Below are 22,167 nucleotides of genomic sequence, written 5' to 3' on the forward strand. Positions count from 1 at the left end.
ATAGGGGACAGCCAGTGAAAATGCCCAGTATCTGGAGATGGCATCTTACAAGATAAATAGCAAAGGGGCCAGTGGCACTGGATTACAGAGTGGGGAAGATGTAAGAAGACTGGAGAGGCAGAAGCAGACTAGCTTATTATGAAAGACTTCGAATGCCAAACAGAGGCTTTTATATTTTATTCTAAGTGATAGGGAGTCACTGGAATTTGTTGAGCAGGGCTGTGACAGGGTCAGACCTGCACTTTCAGAAGATTAATTTGGCAGCTGTGCAGAGGTCCTAGCATAGGGACACACTTGAGGCTTGCCAAACCAGCAGGCTATTCTAGTAGTCAAAGCATGAAGTGATGAGGCTGCGCACCAGGGTGGGGGCTGTGTCAGGGAAGAGAAGAGGACAGATACAAGGGATGTCACGATTGTAAAATCAACAAGATTTGATATGGCAATATTTGATATGATGAGGTTGATCGAGACAGAGGAAGGTGCTGAAGGTGGTAGGATGACCATGAGGATGATGGTGCCCACCATAACAAGAGGGAAATCTGGAAGACGGGAAAGTTTGGGGGGGAAAGATAATGAGTTCAGTTTTGGACATGTTGAGTTTAAGATGTCCATGGGACATCTAATTAGAAGTGTCTAATAAACAGATGAGGATGCAAGTCTGGAGGTTAGGAGGGAGGTTAGGACTGGACAATGGAGGGAAGGGAACAGGCATTTATTAAATGCCAGGCACTGTGCCAAGTGATTTTCAACTATCTCATATCTGAGAATTCATAACTGAAAACATGGGAACTGATGAGATCACTAAGTGAAATAGTATAGAGAGGGAAGGGAGCTTGGGACAGAGGGAGTCACCCACCATTACTGGGCATCCTCGGATGAAGATCATCAAAGGAGACTAAGAAGTGGTCAGATAGGAAAGAGGACCAGGACAGAACAGTGTCATGGAAACCTAGAGAAGGCAGGGATTGTTTCATTTTCATAATTGTAACCCCAACGCTTAGCATAGTACTTTGCACATAGTAGATGCTCAATAAATGTTTGAAGACTTCTTCAGAATAACTGTCATACAAAGGACAATGTGTTGAATTCAAAAAAGAGGTTCTCAAAGTGCAATGATAAAACTGAGGTATCACTTTTTTTTTTTCTGTTTTGCTTAGGCAGTTGGGGTTAAGTGACTTGCCCAGGGTCACACAGCTAGTAAGTGTCAACTGTTTGGTCTGAGGCCGGATTTGAACTCAGGTTCTCCTGACTTCAGGGCCGGTGCTCTATCCACTGCGCCACCTAGCTGCCCCGAGGCATCACTTTCAACTGATTGTGGTGGGGCAGGGTTCAGGAAAGGCTTTATAGAAGAGACGGCACCTGAGGTGGGTTTTGAAGGGTGAGGTTTCAGTTTACATACATTGGGGTGGAAGGGTAACACAAGAGATAACATGAACACAGGCACAAAGATGAGAGCAGGCCTAGATAACCTAGATGTACCCAGCATGTGGAGAGCCTTGAATGAGAGCTAGGATTGGATAATACTTAATTGGTTAACACTTCAATGCAGTAGGCAGTGGGAAGCCACTGCAGGCTTTTGAGAGGAGAGACTTCATAAAGTCTTCAAACATCTACTGAGTACCTACTATGTGCAAAGTACTATGCTAAGTGTTGGGGGTACAAATACAAAAAAATGAAAGAATCCATGCCTTCTCTAGGTTTCCATATGACTTTCAGTGGTCCAGGAGGGAAGAGGACATGGGTGTAACTGGCTTATGATGACTTTGTAGGGGCTAAAACCCTGAAGCCTTTTTGTCTTACGCTCCTTAGTCAGATTTCTCCCCAATCTTGCACTTGTGTGTGGATTTTTTTTAAAACTTAAAGGATATGAAATTTTTTATCATTAAATTGAATATTTCTTTGTTTTAGTCCATAATTCTAAACTGCAGATCTTTTCTGATACTAGTTATGTTATCCAATGTTTAGCTGTCCCCGTAATCTGCCTGTTTTCAAGTCATTGCTAAAAATGTTGAGTAGATTGAGGATCCATTAATCAGAATTGCTTGGGTATGAATAACACCTAAGTGTTATCACCCAGGTACATATTTCCATCTTATTTACAGGAATATCCCAAGCGCCTTGCAGAAATTCAGATACGCTGTGTAAATAATTCCCCTGATCTCCTAGTCTAACAGACTGCTATGTGGATACAGCTTTTTTTTTTTAATCATTAATAACTAATGAGCTGTTGCACAATGTCCTAGTACAGCTGTTTGGTGAATGAAAGGATAATTCAAAGCAACATGTCAAAGCCAAAGCACTTCCAGACAACATTTCAGAATAGTTCTTTGTATCCGCTCATGAACATCTGTAAGGATGACAGGTGGGAAGCACAAGACCTCTATAACAAATCATAATCTAGTATTGTCTTTATTATTGAGCATTTCTTAAGAAATGGAGCACATGTGATGACTTTGCTTGGTTAGATGTCTTGCCAAGTTTTCTTAAGCTTTTACCTTCCACTGCCTCTGATTCAACTAAACTTATCCCAAGGGATTTCAAAGATGAAAATGGAAGGACTACAGACAAAAGAAAAATGGAAAAGATGTGAAAAAGCAAAAAGCAAAACAACATTTCAACTGTTTTCTCCCTCAGTGACAGTGGGGTCACCACATGCAGTCCCTAACATCACAGTTCCTGAATGACTTACAAAGGACATAGAAATGGCATTAAAGAGAACAAAGATGGGGGAAAGCAGCAGGATTAGCTCAAAGGAGATTAGGGCTAGAGGTGATACAATTGTGAGGGCGCTGAGGACCTGATAGACAAGGCTGTTGAAGGAGAAGAAGATACTAAAGGCAAGAAAAAAATCTTATGTTTTAATAATGAGAAAAGATGATCCAGAGAACATCATTAACTATGGACCTATATTCCTACTCTCCCATCTATACAAAATCTTTATGGTGGTCATTTATATAAGAATTGAATGTACTCTGAATGAAAGTATTAGTAGGGAACAAGAGGGCTTTGGCAAGCAACATTCAACAACAGACCCCATTTTCACCATCTCACAATTAACTAAAAGATATAGAAAATATAAGATCTCATTGTGCTTATTGTGTGTTGATTATTAAAAAAAGGATTTGACTCAGTAGAACAAATGTCACCTTCAGGCTCTTTTACAGCAAATTGTCTCCCCACTCATATATCAAGATCATTTAAGATTCCTCGGAAGATGTAATAACAGAAACAATCCTGTCCAATGACCCTCTGACAATATTAGGTGAGGCATAAAATGGGGAGATGTGTGCTCAGTGGAGGTATTCAACACTGTGATGGGGGAGATCTAGCACAGAATACAGGATGGGGAGGGATTCCCTAGGAATGGTGGGATCCTAAGGCTTCTGTGTATGGATGAGATTGTGCTGACTATATTAAGTCCCCATACATTACAGAGCCTCCTGGAAGCAACATGAAATGCCTCAAACAAGTTTGGCCTGTCCAGCCACACCAAAAGTATCAACCAGATGAAGAATGTTCATTGGCCAGATTTCAACGTGCATTTGGATGGGCACCCCGTAGAGCTTTTCTATTAGTATGTATATTGGGGACAGACAGTACAGATGGACAACGAACCAGGCCCAGGGTTAAAGGCTGGATTGTTTCCAAAAAATTGCAAAGCTCTTTTACTGCCTCCTAAGCTTTCTGTGAAAGCAAGGGCCCATTTTTTCAATCCTAATGTTTTGCTGGAGTTGCCATATGCCAGCAAGACATGGAACACCACTGCTTCTGAAAAACTGTATCACACAAAGGGAAGTGAAGAGGTGTGGTAGGTATGAGCAGGTTATAAGATATAACTGACAAAGAACTCCAAAGAATAGGAGTAAAGGACTGAACTGAAGGAACTGTATGATAGGATGGTGGGCTGGTCATATGGTGAGAGCAAGGGTAGGCAGCCAGAATGCCTCATGGATATTCTGGTGACATCAATAAGAAAGCACGGAAGGCCTTCTGGCATGTTGGTTGGACCCTTTGTGGCAAACTTTTGGGAGATCGTGGACAAGATGGTCACGTGGGACAGCCAGGAACTGGTGGATTGCAATCTGTGTCATTAGGGGAAACTGCTGAATGGAGGCCACAGATCCCTCTGAGAATTTGAGAGTATCACACAAATGCATTTCTATAGAGTCATTTGTTAATATAAATAAGTACATGATTTTAGCAGTAAATAAATAAGATAAATTGTTTGAGAAATGTTTAACTGGCTGTATCTGACACATAAGAAGCAGGGGTATTGGCTTCTTTTTCCTTGTTTCATCACTTTGTACTGATTAAAACTTTTCTTGGTGGACATCTTTCAAAGATTTCCTTCCTGTGCCATATCTAGGAATTTCTATTCCATGTAGACTTTACATGAGCTAATCTTCTCACCACATGAATTTATAGAATCAAACTATGAGCGCCTCTAAAGTTTAGCACCAATCAAGTTACAAGACTTCCAGTTGGGTCTGCTATAGTTAACAAGCTCTTGTTATACACAAACCTCTATATAGACATTTAGATTGTTGTTACTATTTGCTGTTAAAGCATGCTCAAATCAAGCTAAATCATGATCTCTACTGCTTTTATTGAGTTCAGTTTGCAAAAATTAGGGGCTGAAGGAGCAGAACCAGATGGTGGCATGATGGAAGCAGTGCATTGAATTCCTGTCCACAAACTGCACCAAGCCAAATCGAGATGGGGAAGTACAGGAAAACTCACAGTGTATCCTTTGTCTAGCCCAGGTCTGCATAATGAGACAGACATGGAATTCTGCAGAAGCTGAGGACAGGTTGGGCCATGAGCACAGTCACACAGAGGATGTCAGCACCAAGAGAGAAGATGGGCACCGGGGCTAGAGGAGGTCCCAGACCCAGACCTCTACTGGGGCAACTCGCAGAGACAAGTTCAAACTGGAGCTTAGATCCAGGTCAGATTGAGAAGGGGACCCATGCAGAGAAGTGGCATCCCTAGGTAATGATGATGATGGTGGTGGTGATGATGATGATGTAATAATAGTAACATTTATATAGCACCTACTATGTGCCAAATACTATACAATACTATACTTCAACAAATATGATTATTTGACTCTCACAACAATTATGAGATAGGAGCTATTATTATCTCCATTTTACAGATGAGGAAACTGAGACCAACAAAGGTTAAGTGACTTGTCCAAAGTCACACAGCTACTAAGTGTCTGAGGCTGGATTTGAACTCATCTACCTAACTCCAGGCCTGGCAACTCCATCCATTGTGACACCTAGAGAGAGGCCCTAGGCTGTGTACAGAAAAATGAGGAAGTTCTGTAGCAGCTGCAGCAGCATCAGTGTAGCTCAGAACCCAGAGGAAGCCTACGATTCTGCTGATCTGAGCCCTGCTGACAGAAGCACAGTCTGGTAGCAGTCTACTCCTGCATGGACCCAATTCCAGGCCAGACATGTGTGGGGTGGGGGAACAGAAGGACGGACCAATCAGACTTTTCCCTGGGTCAGACTACTTTGGGAGCACTGAAAGCTCACAGGCCCCCACCCTGTCCTTGAGATCCTGGAATAACACAATACTCAGTACCTGAAGAAAGCAGCAAGAGGGCCAGCCCAGACCTTCCCTCCAGAAGTGTCACAGAGCCCAGCCCTAACATCAAGTCTGAAGTCAGGAAAGAGGCTGAGCCAACAAAGAACAGGCAAACAAAAAAGAACAGCATGAAGAGCTAAAATGGTGGCAGGGATGTTCAAGAAACAAATGAAGAAAAGATCGACTCCCAAGCATCTACGAGCCATACCACAGAGAAAAATACAGATCAGGCACAAGCAACCAGAGATCCGGAAAGATATGAAGAGCTTAAAAGGTTTGAAATGTTTTCATAAATGGAATGAGAGTGTTTAAGGAAAAAATTGGAAAATAAATGAGAGCTATGGATGAAAGAATTAGAAAGGGCATTAACAACTTGGTACAAAGCCTTGCCCAAAACAACAAACTTCCTGAAAATTAGAATGGAATGGAGAGAAGCCAATGTATCCATGAGACAAAAAATATTAAAATAAAATCAAAAGGCTGAAAAAATAGAAGAAAATGTAAGGTATCTTATAGCAAAAGCAACTGACCTGAAAAATTGACTGAGGGATGAGGTCTAGGCTTTTTTTTTTTAAATTAAAAAAAAAAATTAATAGCCACTGGACTGTTGGAACACCATTACTATAAAAAGAGCCCCAGCATCATATTTTAAGAAATATTAAAAGAAAACTTCCCAGAACTCTTAGAACCAGAGGGCAAAGTGGAAATAGAATCCACTGGTCACTTCCTGGAAAAAAAAAAAAAAATGAAAACTCCCAGGAACTCCATGGCCAAAATCCAGCTTTCAGGTCACAGAAAAATGCACTACAAGCAGCCAGAAAGAATTCAACTACTCAGAAGCCACTGTCAGGATCACACATGATTTAACAGTCATTCCTATAAAGCAGTGGAGAAGGTGGGAAAATATTCCTGAAGGCAAAACATATGGACTTATAGCCAAGAATAACCTACCCAGCAAAACTGGGTATAACACTACAGGAGAAAAAAAGGAGGAGGAAAATACCAGAGCTGTACAGAAACTTTGAAGTTCAAACACGAGAGTAAAGAAACATAAAAGGTAACATGAATTACAATAATGGACTAAGAAAGGATAAAGTAGGTGCATTCAAATATGAGATGATGTATCCCTGTGAATCCTGTCACTATCAGAGCTCATAAAGGGAGTACAGTTAGACGAGGCCTGAGAGTATATCTATCTTGATATTAAGAAAGAAAGAGAGGAAGAGGAATACATTGGGGGGGGCAGGACAGGAAGGAAGGTTAGAGATATCTCATATAAGCCAAGTGCACAAGAAGACATCAGTACAAACAAGGAGAGGGTGGGAGGAAGTGGCTGAAACTTGAACCTCACTCTCATCTCTGAACTGATCAAAAGGAAAAATACACACACACAGAGTTGGGACAGGAAAACATAAAGAAAAGGGGAGAAGGGGAAGGAGTTAGAGGGAGGCCATAAGGAGGGATTAGTCCTAAGCAAAATAAACTCAAAGTATGGACAGAACTATTTACAGCCCTTTTTGTGGTGGCAAAAAACATGAATCTGAGGTAGTGCCCATGAATTGGGGAATGGATGAACCAGTTATTGTAGATAAATGTGATGGGGTACTATTGCACTGAACTCTTATCAATATAATGACCAACCAAGATTTCAGAGAACTAATGATGAAACATGCTACCCACTCCTGATTAAGGTGAAGGATTTAGAAGAATGAGACAGATATTTTTTAGAACATGGCCAGTGTGTAAATTTGTCTTGATTGACTACACGTTTGCAACAGGTTTTGTTTTTCTTGTGTTTTTAATGGAGGGGGGATAGAATTAGGGTGGGAGAGAAGATTAAAACAAAAAAGAAGTACATATGTCTGTGTATACATACAATACATATATGCACAAAAAATATATGTGTTTATGTGTATGTGTGTGTGTATACATGTATAAAAAGAAAACCTGGGAAGTCTGATCAACAAGTAAACAACTACAAATTCTGTGGAGTCACGATCAAACATACTGCTCACCTCCAGAGAGGTGATGAACTCAGTACAGATTGAGACATTTTTTTAGACATAGCCAATGCGAAAATGTTTTGCTTGACTATACATGTTTGAAACAAGGGTTTTGTTTTTCTTGTTTTCTCAGTGGCGAGAAGGTGGAAGGAAGTGGGAGCGAGAAAAAGCTAATCTTTGTTTGAAAATAAAATTTAATTAAGAAAAAAGTCGGGGGATGGTGAGAATTGAGTCTTGGAAGAGGGAACATGTACTTTCACAGCATTATTTACAAATATTCCCCCTAGGCATGGGGATAAAACTAAAGGGGGATGAAGGGAGTGGGAAAATGGTCCCAAAAGATGGTACCTAGGCAGATAAACACTACGTAGTGTCTAGTTTTCTGCCCTTCAGATCACTCTCTCCATCCAATCTCCAACTTTCCTACACTTGGAGAAGGCAAAAAGACTTAATGTATTATGGCAACCCTTCAACCCCACCCTTTACACATAGTTCAATTCTATAGAGCTTATGTTTTCAATAGAATCTGCTGGACCAGGTAACAAGGATTTACCCCAACCAAAAACAGGAGTTCAGAACAGATACTCCAAGCAAGGGATCATTATCACAACTAAGGGTCCCTTCTAAGACTGTCAAGTATAGCTATATGCTTTATATGACGAAAATAAAAAAAAATATCCCTAAGAAGAATGCCCTTCTCTTCTACAAATAAACTAAGTTAGATGAGAGGTCCTTCAGTAAAACTATGGAGCTAAAATTAGAACTCGAGTCTCTTGACTCACTCCTTAAGTTTTATCCCCAAACCACATTAGCTATATGTTAAGTTGGGAGTGGTTAGAATTGGTGCCTTTGGAAGGGAGAAAATTACCAGGGATTGGTAGCTATAAGACACTTCATCCAGAATGCTGGTAAAGATTTTACTTTGGGGACTTTACTTTATAAATTGACAAGCTGAGGCCTGGTTAAGTCAGTCATCTCTGAGTCATACAATTTCTACATCAGCCTTTCAGAATCTTGCTCAATGTCGTTTCTTTCCCAAAATCAGAAAAAGACAAAAAAAATCTGTTTTCACAGAAAAGCTATTAGCACCAGGAGGCTGTTTTTATCTTTTAAGTTTCCTTAGGCCACTAAAAAAATTTCTGATATAATTTTCTGCTGAACTCCAAAGGAAATTAAACACTTTCTTTTGTAATGCTAGGGTTCAGAGTTTACCTCTAATTACAACCCTCCTACAGGCACACTGCTTTGCAAACACACCAAGTGAGCCCTGCTGCTGCTGTTTCAAGCAGTTTAATCACAGTAGATTTGTAGACGGAAGTCATAAAGTAGCTTTTATTGGCATATCCCAGGAGAAGGTGTAGAAATCTCTGAGCAAAGGTGTCTACCTCAGCAAAGAATTCCACGTGACCCATAACACATCACTGAATCAGAACTTTTCATATCCCACAGAGATGCATCCAGGTCAGCAGGAGGCTTCCAAATCAACAGGTCAAGCATTGTTGTTCCATTAAGATCCAAAGAACAGATCCTGGAATTCTGCCCATGCATGTGTATGGCTGCAGAGGCAGGAGTTTCTATCTAGAGTTCAAGACTTCTTTTAAGGGGACTTGACTCCACCTGTTCCCAAGTTAGGAGTAGGATGTCTCTCCTTAGTTTTTTTTAAGTGTTCATTCAGTGTTACACAAACGTCTACCTGAGCTCCATCATCTCCTGACTTTAGAGTATGTGATCATCAGGATGGTAGAGTTCACTCATGAGGCGATAAATATAGGAGGGCGCATTCCCACCAATGTTGGAGATAAAGAGGGTGATAAGCTCTGGTGGGACATAGTCAAACACAGGACAATGAACACTGACCTTCTCCAAAATGTCCCCTGAAAGGCAACAAGAATAAATGTAAGAAATATCGTCTAGTTTAGTTACTCTGATCAATACAATGATCTAAGAAAATGCCAAAGGACTCATGATGAAAACTCCTATCCACCTCCAGAGAAAGAATCAATGAACTCTGAGTGCAAATTGAGGTATAGTTTTCTCATTTTCCTTATTTTTCTTGCCTTTTGGGGGGGTACAATATGGCTAACATGGAAATATATTTGGCATGATTTCACATGTATAATTGATATTATATTGCTTGCTTTCTCAGTGGGTGGGAGAGAAGCAGGAGGGAGAGAATTTGGAACTCCAAAATTCTTTTAAAGTATTAAAAATAAGAAATATTGTCTAGGCCTCAAGCAATAGCAACTAGGAAGAGTATCAGCATTAATTGTTTCTGAGGAGGTTGCTAGGTCTTTACTTAATGAATTAAGCTGCTCACCTCTGAGGAAAACAGAAAAGGGGGTCCACAAGCACTAGGTAGAGAGTTTCATAAGGAGAAATGATTCAAAGCTACCCACCTGTGGCAATGATATCATCAAAATAACCTCCACAAGGACCAGAACTGAGCTTCAAAGAGACACAAAGCTATTTACTGCACCTTACGTAATTCTTAACACTGTTATCTTTTCCATAGGTCTGTTATACTAAAGTATCACAGTCTATTTGCAAGCTCAGATCTAGTTATCTTTACTTCCATCATGTCACCTAAAAGCTCAATTAGCCTAAAATAAATTGAATGTTTTAAAACCACAAAGTGCTGAAATGCCATAAATGGGGCAAGAATCACAGCCACTAGAAAAAAAATTCCTCTGCTTCCTCTCTCCTGATCATCACTGAAGGCACTGATGGGGCAGTCCATCATTATTCCTGCATGACAGGGAACCCTGAATCTGAACTGCAACACAGTCTCATCTAATTCTACAAATCAGCTTTAACAAACAAAATTGTACCCTCCGTGAATGGTAAGACTTCTTCAGGAGCTACAAACTTGTGGAATGAATCTTCTTCATTGGGAAACTAGGAAAAAAAGACATAAAAAGAAACGACATAAGTAAATCAGGAAGCGGCCCTACCACTAGAGTCAGAGGGAGAGAACAGCCCTTACCTGTGGTGAAAGCTTAAACATGGGTGCACAAACAATGAGTGGAGTGGAGTGGTGCTTAGCTGCGAGGGCCAGGGTGTGAGTTCCGGCCACTGCTCTCAGGGCACCATTGGCTAGGATAGTCTTTGTGCCAATGATCACCTTTGGAATGAAAAGAGTATGATGAGCTACTTGGGAAACAGGCAAGTGGGATTGGGGGGGGGGGGGCAAGGGAAGGGTTCAGAAAACAAGTCTAACTGGAGGCCACTGAGAACAAAAGCTAATTTACAATCAAAGCCCTGGAGTCCAGACACAAGTAGACAAGATAAAAAGAGTTCAGGTCTTGTAACTAAGAGTGAACTAGATCCCTTTTTCTCAACTGCCTATTTCATGTTCTGATTTTTACAGGAAAATGGGCGGGGAATGAGGCAAAAGGCCTCTTCAACTCTTGTGATGTCTTGATAACAGACAAGTTTTAGTCTCATGACAGCTTTCACTACAATAAGTTTGCTAGAGGGTCATTCTAATCTACTGCTCTACCAGATCAAACTGAAGCCAAACTGAAAATGAAAGAAAATCCCTAGGCCAGTAACAGAAAGGGCCTTAGACAGATGTAAAAGACCAAACCCGCAATTTCATTTACTTTGTCATCAATTTTTTTCTTTCCCTAACGTGCTTTCTATTAGGGCTAGTAAAAGAACTACCTACAGTGAAAGCTTCAACATATCTGCATGTCTGTTTCTATGCTGTTGATAAGTGAGCAGATGCCAGAGAAGATGTGAAATTCAATCACCATACATATGCAGCGAACAAAAGTATTATGCTTACCACTTTTTGCCATGTTCACTACTTAGTAAGGTACAGAATTTTACTTCTCAGTAGAAGAGGCCCCTATTCATTTACTACATTTCACCTGCCAAGTTCTCAGTGAAACTCAGGACACAGCACACAGTCCTTTCTTCCCAGACACTGAGGGCTCACATACATGTCATTTATTCCACCTTCAGCCCTATATTCCTTTTACTACTCTTCCAAATATCTGAGAGAGTCTAAGCAGGGGCATAGACAATGGGAATGAATATAGGGACAAAGGGAATGGAATTAGGTAACTGGATCAACAGTCTCAACTTATATCTTTAAATAATATCAAGAACTTTCCTTTTTCCCAGAGCTATGATGGGGAAGAATGAATACTTTAGGAACCCATAGGAAAGGAATACTTCTTATGTTAACAGCCAATACCTCTATGTTACCTTTTCCCATTTCCAGTAATTCCAGATATACTCACTTTGTTGACTCTTGACATAACAGCAAAAATAGCAGCATCAGTCATGACAGTTGTTTCAATATCCTCCTTGGCCAGATTGACCGCCATCTTATGGCCCTGAAATAAGAGGCAGAAACTGATAAGCCCGGTGGAAGATAAAGAGTGTGCTTTCAAATGTAATTTGGGCTGATCTGTTTCTAAAAGTTCATTCTGCTACAGTAGAAGTTCTTGGCATAAGTTCTGATAACACTGAGGAAGAACTCTGACAGCAGAGCACAGCAACTACTCCTCAACACTAATTAGAGCAGTCATAAAACTAGACATTCTACTAGACAGAGCCACTAGGCACAGCTGCTCAGGTTGGTCCCAGCTTGCAATTCCATCCTGGATTCTGACAAATGTCCTTTATGATCCTAGGAACTGAGGTCAGCTCAAGTACCAGTCATTTCTAAGGCTCCTTGCCCTATTTAGATCCCTAGAGAGGATATCACACTCTACTGATTTAGAGCTGAAAGCAGCCTGTGAGACCATTCAGTCCAGCTGCTTCGTTCTTCACATGAAGAAACGGAGGGCCGGGGAGATTGTGGTTTCCCCCAGGTAGGACAGTGCTGTTTCCACTACATCACGCTGTCTTAACTCTTATATCCTAAGCTCTGCAGTTCACTACTACTTTCTCAAACCAACTATCACACATTTTTTGACCAGTCATGTGATTTCACTTCTAGTGAGGAAATTCCCTCTCCCAATACAGATGCAGGTGTAACACATATTAGCTTCTGGTTAATTCTACTAACATCTCACTACATAGAGTTATCTTAATTTTTTCCATCATAACAAACACTTTCCCCCCAAGTCATCATTACCCCTTGCTTACCAATTCAGTCAGAATGGACCCAACCATCCCTTCCTTTACTACCTTCTCCCATCTTTCTCATTTTTCCATAGTTCCTTCAGTACCTGGCAGAAAGGAGCACACTCAGCCACAATAACATGAAATTTCCGTTTTTGGGCAGCCACTTTGAGGAAGGCTTCAACGGTTCGGGAGTACCCAATGGTCATGATCACCTCGTTGGAGTGAATATGCTCCAGAGCCTGCATTGCTATGTTCTCAGTTGTCCCTTCTGCAAGCACAGTCAATTTATAGGAAAATTAGACACCAAGTTGCAAAGAAAGATTTGTGCCCTTCATACACCATCCTACCAGTACACATTATAGGGAAATTAGACCTTAAGAGGCACCACATCAAAAATGGCTGAAATTAAATATTACAAAAGCCAAATTTTTACTCCTAATCTCAAAACTGCACCCACCTTGCCCCTTTGGTATCCTCTAAAAAAACCCACCCCTATTTCAAGCCCATGTCACTGTGGCTGCTGCGAAATCTATTAGCTCCCTTTGGGACAACTGATTCTGAAGACAGTGACTATCCAATCAAGAAAATTTTCAGAATGTTAAACCCAAAACTGATGGAGGAGGGGAAAGTGAAATTTCCATTAAAAGGTTCTCTTTCCAAAAGAAGCTACAAGTCAGCAACACTGAATGCCAGAAGGAAACCCCCAAGGAAAAAAACAGGTGGGTAGGAAGCACTAAAAACAAAAGCACACAAAACTGAGACCCTAAGGGGCACTTATTTCTCTGATGAACTTTTGCCAGTCTCCAGAGACCAACTTCAATGAAGTAATATCACAATAACAATAATCATAGATAACATTTATACAGTGCTCTAAGGTTTAAAAGTGCTTAACAAATATTTCATTTGATCTTTATCACAACTCTGTGAGGTAGTGCTATAATCATCACTACTTTATAAATGAGGAAGCTTTGATTGTGAGAAGTTAAGTGATTTGTGCAGGGTCACAGAGTGAGTAAATAAATATCTGAGTCAAACTCAGGTCTTTCTGACTCTAAGTCCAGCACTCCATCCACTACACCATATAGTTATTCCAAGACTAAAGGCCTAGTAAGCATGGTTTTGAGCATTTTTTCTCATATATGAATTCAAAGCACAGTCTCAAACTGTGAATTTATTTGTTTGTTTATTTATTATTGATGCGAGTTAAGTTTATTTACTGAGTCTCTCTCTACTAATGTGGGCACAGCTCAGGGATCTTCAGTCTAGACTCAAATCTAGAAGAAGTTTGTTATTGGTCTGTAAAACAAAATACACAGCCATAACCAAAGCTGCCATGTGTCTCAACCCTGGCTTCCCAGCAAAAACATAAGGAGAAAAGTTTAGAAAGAATCACAGACTAGATTACTTTCTATCTACGTTGCTAGACAACCATAAAGACCCTTTCCCTTATCTGAGGAGACATGCCAAGGCCCAGCCACACACTCACCCAGCTCTATCAACAGCTCATTAATAACTTCAATGATATTGGCTTGGAGTTGGGCATAGTGAAGACTAAAATCTTCATTCAGGCCTCCAGCTGTCAAGAGTTTGTGTAAGGACTCCTGCTGATCACTCTCATCACTTCGTCCATGGAGTCTGAGGATATAAGACTCATCATCAGAGGGATGGGTAAAGAGAAACGATCTTAAGGGGGAAGTAAGTGTCAGAGATTACAATAGTTGGAAGGGATCTTAAAGATAATCTAGTCCAAATTCCCTAAATTTATAACTAAAAGATGAAGAAACTAAAGCCCAGGCAGAAAACGTGACTCAGCCAAGATCACACAGGAAGCTGGTGGGAGAGTTAGGTCTCAGACCCAAACCCTCAGTCTCAAGAGTCCAGCCCACATTTCCCTAAATCACAGAACCAAAGAAAGTTAAGGCCCATAGAGATAGTGATTTCCCAGGGCAATGTTGTTGCTGCTGAAGTGGCTGACCCAAGACTGGAGTGCAGCCTTACTCAGGGGCTCTTTCCACCCCTCCAGTTCCAAAAGACACAACACTGGGGGGAGAGGGCTGGGAAGGGGTGTGATACATTCCTTGGCCCTATCTGGACAGATTCTCTTTGGGACAGAGGAGCCTTGCACAAGCAGGTCGCTCACACCTGCCAACAGCTAATATCCCACCCTTTCCTCTTCAACTCTACTGTCTTCCAGCTGGGATTATCTACAATTTGTCCTGTATCTTGTTTGTGCGTAGCTGTTTGCACGCTGTCTGCCCCATTAGACTGCAAGCTCCCTGGAAGCAGGTCTGTCTTTTTGCCTTTTTTTGTATGCCCGGCGCTTCGCACAATGCCTGGCAAACAGTAGGCGCTAAATTAATGTTTGCTGAGTGACAGAAGAGACCACAAGGCGGGGGGATGGGGAGGAGGAGGCCGCTGCTGACCTGCCGTACTCCTCGCGGATGATCTTGAGCACCCTCCGCACCATGTTGCCCACGGTGGTCTCCGAGGGCTGAGCGGCCGTCATCCGCCGGCCCTCCTTCCGGATGAGCTCCATCAGCTCCCCTGCAGCCAGGGAGGGGAGAGCATGAGCGGAGGAGTGTCGGGGCTTGCAACCTCCCCCCGACCCCCGAGGCCACCCCGGCCTCTGCTGCCGCCCTCCTCACCGGCGTTGCTCCAGCGCCCGTGGGCCACGATCCGACGGAGCAGCCCCACTGTCTCCCGGGCCATGTCCTCCGAGCTGCGCTGGCCCCCGCCCCGCTTCAGCGCCTCCACGAAACTCTCGATCCGTTCAGACAACTCCGTCCCTTTGTCGGCGGCGCCCGGCATCCTGAAAACTGACAACTCCGCCGCAGAACCGAGGGCAGGAGCCAAGAAGACGCGCTGCCACAGCGAGACTGACACAGACCTCTACTTCCAGGGCGATCAGAGTATGCTTCCGGTCTTCGCCCCGCTACGAGCCAATCACAGACTGGAGGCTCTGGTCATAGAGGAAAGGAACCAGAGAGTCCATTTGCCATGCGTAAGGAAAAATTATTTGTGTGAATTAATTCTCCCTTAGCTGGTACGCCGCGGGTAATGTCTGTCCCCACAGTCCTCCGGGCTCTATGACCCGTCACTATGGAAACGACAAAGCCCCGATTCCAGGCTTGTAGTAGGAGGCCTGTTTCCTTTTCCCTTCTGCATGGAGGTCAATAAGTTGAGGTCAACCATAGCTGTACCGCAGAATCTCAAAGCCAACTCATATCCAAAATATAAATGGCATTATGAACTCCCATCTACCATAGCTCCAGTGGAGGTGGTTGTCCAATTTGTACCAGAACACATTCAGTGAAAGGGAATTCACCGTTTTTCACTTTTTTTCCCCCACTAAATAGTAGTTCATTTTTTCCAATTACGTGTAAAAATAGTTTTCAGTATTCACTTTTATAAGATTTTGAGTTCCAAATTTTTTTCTCCTTCCTTCCCTCCCCTTCCCTTTCCCCAAGACAGCATGCAATCTGATACAGGTCATACACGTACAATCATATTAAACATATTTCCACGTTAGTCATGTTGTGAAAAAAGAATGAGGACAAAAGGGGAAAACCGTGAGAAAAAAAAAAGAGAGAAAACAGTATGCTTTGATCTGCATTCAGACTCCATTCTTTCTCTCGTTGTGGATAGCATTTTCCATCATGAGTCTTTTGGAATTCTTAGATTATTGTATTGCTGGGAAGAGCTGAGTCTATCAAAGTTGATCATCACACAATGCTGCTGTTACTGTGTACCATGTTCTCCTGGTTCTGCTCATTTCACTCAGCATCAGTTCATGTAAGTCTTTCCAGGTTTTTATGAAGTCTGCCTGCTCATCATTTCTTATAGCATAATAGTATTCCATTACATTCATATACTACAACTTGTTTAGCCATTCCCTAGTTGATGGCATCCATTCAATTTCCAATTCTTGGCCACCACAAAAAGAGCTTCTATAAATATTTTTGTACATGTAGGTTCTTTTCTCATTTTTATGTTTTCATTGGGCTACAGACCTAGAAGTGATATTGCTTAGTCAAGGGTTTGCACAGTTTTATAGCCCTGTGGTCATAGTTCCAAATTGCTCTCCAGAATGGTTGGATTAGTTCACAACTCCACCAACAACACATTAGTGTTCCAATTTTCCCACATCTTTTCCAATATTTATCATTTTCCTGTTTTGTCATGTTAACCAGTCTGATAGATGTGATGTGGTACCTCAGAGTTGTTTTGATTTGATTTCTCTAATCAATAGTGATTTAGAGCATTTTTTTTTTCAGAAGACTATAGGTAGCTTTAATTTCTTCATCTGAAAACTGCCTGTTCATATCCTTTGACCATTTATCAATTGGGGAGTGCCTTGTGTACTTACAAATTTGACTCAGTTCTCTATATATTTTAGAAATGAGGCCTTTATCAGAAACACTGGCAGTAAAAATTGTTTCCCAACTTTCTGCTTTCTTTCTAATATTGGTTGCATTGGCTTTGTTTGTGCAAAACCTTTTTCATTTAATATAATCAAAACTATCTATTTTGCATTTCATAATGTTTTTTATCTCTTATTTGGTCATAAATTCTTTCCTTCTCTATGGATCTGACAGGTAAACTATTCCCTAATTTGCTTATGGTATCATCCTTTATATCTACATCGTATGCCAATGTTGACCTTATCTTGGTATCCAGTGTAAGACGTTGGTCTATGCCTTGTTTCTGCCTTACTATTTTCCAGTTTTCCCAGCAGTTTTTATCAAATAGTGAGTTCTTATCCGAGAAGCTGGAGTCTTGGGGTTTATCAAATAATAGATTACTATAGTCATTGACTACTGTGTCTTATGTACCTAATATATTCCACTGATCTACCACTCTATTTCTTAGCTGGTACCAAATGGTTTTGATGATTGTCAATTTATAATATAGTTTTAGGTCTGGTACAGCTAAGCTACCTTCCTTTGCATTTTTTTCATTAATTCCCTTGATATTCTTGACCTTTAGTTCTTCTAGATCAATTTTGTTATTATTTTTTCTAGTGCTATAAAATAATTTTTTGGTAGTTTAATTGGTATGGCACTGGAGTTCACCATTTTTCAAGGTCACACGTTGTGATTATTGGTCAGTTTTAATTTTTAGAAAGGCTTTTTCTTTTTCTTTTTTCTTATATTGAGTAAAAACTTCTGCTTTTTTGAAATTTCCACCCATTGCTCCCATATACCCTTTGGTGCCAAGCACAAGTCTGATCCCTCTTCCTTCAAATACTTGAAGACAGCTAGCTACCATATGTGTCCTAAGCCTTCTTCTCCACGCTAACCTCTGCCAGCTTCTTTAACTAATCCTAAAATGGCATGGTTTTGAATCCCTTTACTATCATGGCCATATTCCCAAGGACTAGATTCCAGTTAGCTGGGAATAGGGAGGGTGAGCCTTTATTTGAGACTGCATGACCTTGGTACCTTCTAGAGAATGGGTTTCACCAATGCTGTGTGGTCTGATTGGTTCCTTCTGTTTCATAAAGAACTCATGATAGGAGCCAGCTCTTTGGGCTACCCCCTAAAAGGGTATTAAGAGGCCCTTATTTTCTTTCTGTCTCTTTTTCTGAGAGAGCAGCAGAGCTAAGAGCAGACTTAGATCTTCAGAGAAACAGGATAGATCTCTTCTTACCTCCCCCCAAAACACACATACATTTAAATCTAGGAGCTGTTAAAATCTGTTAAAATCAAGCAGTAAGCTTGAGTTGAAGTGGACCAAGAGGAAAGTTTCTGAACCTCAAAGTCCAACAATTTTCACTCAGCCTCACAGATTCTCTGTTCAAGAGAAAGCGGTAATTGAAGTATCACAATTTCTGGGAAGGTATATAACAAAGCCAGATGTACTTGCCCCTGTATCATGACAGGAAAATTCCTGAACAATGTTGAGTTCTTGGCCCCAGCTATAGAGAAGCAGGGGCATAACCTCTCAACCACATGGCATCCATGGAAAGGGGCACCATTTGTCTAAGTGTTGACCAATCCTGAGGGTTACTTCTCTAGCATTCCCAAGTTTGAGTCATGAAATCTAGTTAGGTATTCTAGCTAGAAAAAAAAGGACATCACTTCCAGCATGATGCCAGAATCTAGACTTTTAGCCAGAGAAGGGAGATTCCTTGGACAGTATTAGCTGTGGGGACTGCTTTGTGAGCTATCCCAACTGCCAAAGTTTAGGAATCATGCCATCTATTGAAAGAAGGGGAATTTCTTAAAATGCTTCCCTTTTGGCAAGAAAAGATCATCAAGAATATGGCTTCTGGTGCTGAAAGGAGCTGTGACAAGGGCCCTGATATGGAAGGACAAGAGACCCCAACTGTGCACTCCCCTGTAAGAGTATGTTATTTGGAAATAGTGAGCTTGATAAGAAAAATGGTTGATTGCCTATCTAGCTTCCCTTTTGGGGGAATTCCAAATGGTAAATTTGTACAATTGAGGACTTTAGGATCTTGGGGCAAATGAAATATCACCAAAGAATAATATTGAATGATGATGGGCAATTGGGATTCCTTTATGTATTTTCTGTATTTCTTTATTTGCCCCCATGAAGTCTTTGCATTTTTTGTATTTTCTATGGAGCAGAATAAAAGCTGTTCTATACCGGATAAACATACTGTTACCTTGAGTCCTTGTACAGGATTCTGTATGTGGTTCATCCTTTGTTCTCGAAGAGGACTATGTCATTAGAAAGATGATGTCATGACTTGCAATTGAATTAGATTTGAGTGAGGGAGGAATGTGCAAAGTCACCAGCCTCACTTTCTCCTCCAGAGTCATCTGGGTCCAATGGCCAGATATAGATCAGGACAACTGGAGATGGCCCAGAATGCAGTGAGAGATGATGGCCCTTTAAGAAATGAGCCATATACCCATATTTGAGAAGAGCTAGATAAGAATTATATTTGGAGGTTTTCCTAGAGTAAACTCTATCAGGGGTGGGAACCTGTGGCCTCAAGGCCACTTAATAAAAGGATTTGTTCTGTAAAACTTGGACTCAATCAAAAGGCTGTACTCAAGGACCATAGAAAGCCACATGTGGCCTCAAGGCCACAGGTTCCCCACCCCTGGGAGTCTAGGTGAAGGAACAACAAGCCAAAGAGAGTAATATTTTTGGCATTATCCTTTAAGATCAAACCCAGTCTGTGTAAACACAGAGCTTTGGGCTTCTAGGCTATGGGTTACAACAGTAACACATTTATTTGGTGCTTTGTACTTTTCAAAGTACTTTCTTTCACATCCCTAGAGATAACTTAGCATAGTGGAAATGATGAGGTCTAGAGGTTTAGTGGTGCTGGGACCCCCGAGATCGTGAAGTAGGCCCTGCCTGAATGAATTCAACCCAAATCTTCTTTCAGCCAGAGGAAAAGTTTATTAGAGATAAACCATACAGGCCAGATTCTTAAGGAATCTGAACATTATTAATACCCATAGGGATGAGCAGGCATGAGAAAGTCTCAGCATTTAAATGGGAGCCAGGGTGGATCTTATATACACTAAGGTAACTTTGGGTGACTGGAGGAGGGGCTGGGAAAAGGGTCTAGGTGAGAATTCCAATTGGAAGGTCTGAGAGATTGAATAGACAATGGGAATAGATAATGAAGAGAACTGGAAGAAAGAAGTTTGAAAGGCATCTGAATAAGGTCAAAAGGTGGGGCTAGGGCTTTTGAAGGGAGATGAGGAGCTGGGGCCCGTAGACAAATGGGAGCCAGATTCCCTTTGGGGCAAGAGATGAAGGTCTCATCTTGGGCCCATACCCCATCAGAAAGAGCACTACATTTAGAGATGAAAGACCTGGGTTTACCTCCCAGTTCATATACCTACTTCCTTGGGACCTTGAGCAGGTCCCTTTTACCCTCTGGCCTCAGTTTCCTTGTCTGTGAAATAAAAGAAGTTTAACTAAATGAGCTCCAAGGATTCTCCCAGGTCTAACATCTGAATGTCTGTGTTTTTTAGTAGAGAAAGCACTTTCTAGTCAAGAAACTTGGTTTCCAATCCTGACTTTGCTATATAATTGCCTGTGTGACCTTGGCATAGTAACATCTTCTTTTTGGGTTCCAGTTTCCTCATCTGTAAAATAAAGGTGTTGGTCACTAAATTATTTGTACCCTTTGACCCAGACATTTCATAGTTGGGCAAATATCCTAAGCAAGTCAAAGATACAAAGAGAAATTTCACATATAATGTAAAGGGGATTTGCTCCAGCCCCACCCCTGTCCCATATGAAGACTAAGGTTCTCCAGTACATTAGAGGTGGCAGGGGAGGAGCTCTCCTTTCTGCGTTGACTAGAGTAGAGGTTCTCAAACTTATTTGGCCTATCATCTCCTTTAAAAAAAAAATCGCTCAATGCCCCCCTGGGAATCTACTTTCTTTAACCCTTTAACTTTTTTTTTTTAATTTGCAGCATTTCAAAAATATATAATTTTTTTTAAAATGATGCATCTTAAATTCAGTAATTTATTGTAAATTTGTGGGGTTTTTCCTGCATTGAAATTTTGATGAAGCAATATTGCACCATGTAACCATATAGTATCATTATAAACAAGTCATTGCATGCACATATTCCTGCTGATGCATGCTGGACTTCCAGACAATGCACACACATGCCAACACTTGGTTGTTAAGACCTGTTGGCAGATTTGACCACTGATCAGTTATAACTTCAATTTTGTGTGTTTATTTGGAAAATAATGTAATCACTATGACTTTAACTCTGTTACACAACAGATGAAACATGTACAAAGGGTTTTTCAAATTTTTCTTACCTTCTCTTCTTTTCTTATGCTTCCACTGCCTGCTTATTTTTATTCAACACCCTCCCCAATTGCAACTGAGGCAACTACCACCTCCCCCTATCATTTCAGTGCCCCCCAGAGGGTGGTATCGCCCACTTTGGGAACCTATGGGCTAGAGTATCTATTGACTGTGTTCCCTGAATTTTAGGGACCCAGTTAGTAGCACCTCAATTCTTTAATTTAAGCAAAACATCAGATTGTCTTTTACAAAGGAATATTAACTTCAAAGACATATCAGGAACAAACATACAAATACTTTTCCTAACACTGGAGAGCACTATCCCTACAGACCCCCTCGGAGGATTAGGCTCACAGTTTAATTCGGTTTCTACAAAGCATTTGTCTTACCAAGTTTATGTTAAAAACCACCCCCTACCCAGGCTAGCTTTCAGGGACCCTGGCTTCTCAGGGTATCCCTACTGGGCTGCCTGTAACATCTGGTTTGGAGTTCTAGGCTCTGAGATTCCCATAATTCAAGCTCTTGAGTTGCGGACCCCACTTCCTGAAATTAGAACTGAAAAGATCAAACAAAACCCCAAGCTCATTTCTTGGAACTACATGGCTGAAAGGTGTGGGGGTAGGGTGGTGGAGGGGGGTGTGGGGGAGGCTCAACCAGGGGTATGCAGATAAACGTTTAACAACCAGTTTGGAGTCAGGAGAGCCAGTGTCCATACAACACTCTTTCA

General features: G+C 41.3%; 1 protein-coding gene across 1 annotated transcript; it reads right to left on the reverse strand.

The window, feature by feature from the left end:
* Positions 1-8,915: 8,915 nt before the first annotated feature.
* EIF2B2 (eukaryotic translation initiation factor 2B subunit beta) lies at positions 8,916-15,570 on the reverse strand. The gene is made up of 8 exons (XM_027844939.1): positions 15,323-15,570; positions 15,101-15,221; positions 14,164-14,312; positions 12,782-12,945; positions 11,846-11,941; positions 10,582-10,719; positions 10,427-10,493; positions 8,916-9,472 (listed from the first exon to the last, which is right to left on the reverse strand). The coding sequence occupies exons 1-8, from the start codon at positions 15,483-15,485 to the stop codon at positions 9,315-9,317; spliced, it is 1,056 nt and encodes a 351-aa protein (XP_027700740.1). The 5' UTR covers positions 15,486-15,570; the 3' UTR covers positions 8,916-9,314.
* Between the last annotated feature and the right edge of the window lie 6,597 nt (positions 15,571-22,167).

The sequence above is a fragment of the Vombatus ursinus genome, unplaced genomic scaffold, assembly GCF_900497805.2.
Source record: "Vombatus ursinus unplaced genomic scaffold, bare-nosed wombat genome assembly UNPS02014945.1, whole genome shotgun sequence".
NCBI lineage: Eukaryota > Metazoa > Chordata > Mammalia > Diprotodontia > Vombatidae > Vombatus > Vombatus ursinus.

Coding starts and splice junctions, on each gene's coding strand:
- EIF2B2 (XM_027844939.1), bottom strand. CDS start 15,485: ATGCCGGGCGCCGCCGACAAAGGGACGGAGTTGTCTGAACGGATCGAG. Junction 15,222..15,322: donor CGGGCGCTGGAGCAACGCCG/GTGAGGAGGGCG, acceptor CCCTGGCTGCAG/GGGAGCTGATGGAGCTCATC. Junction 10,720..11,845: donor TTATGTCAAGAGTCAACAAA/GTGAGTATATCT, acceptor TTCATTCCAAAG/GTGATCATTGGCACAAAGAC.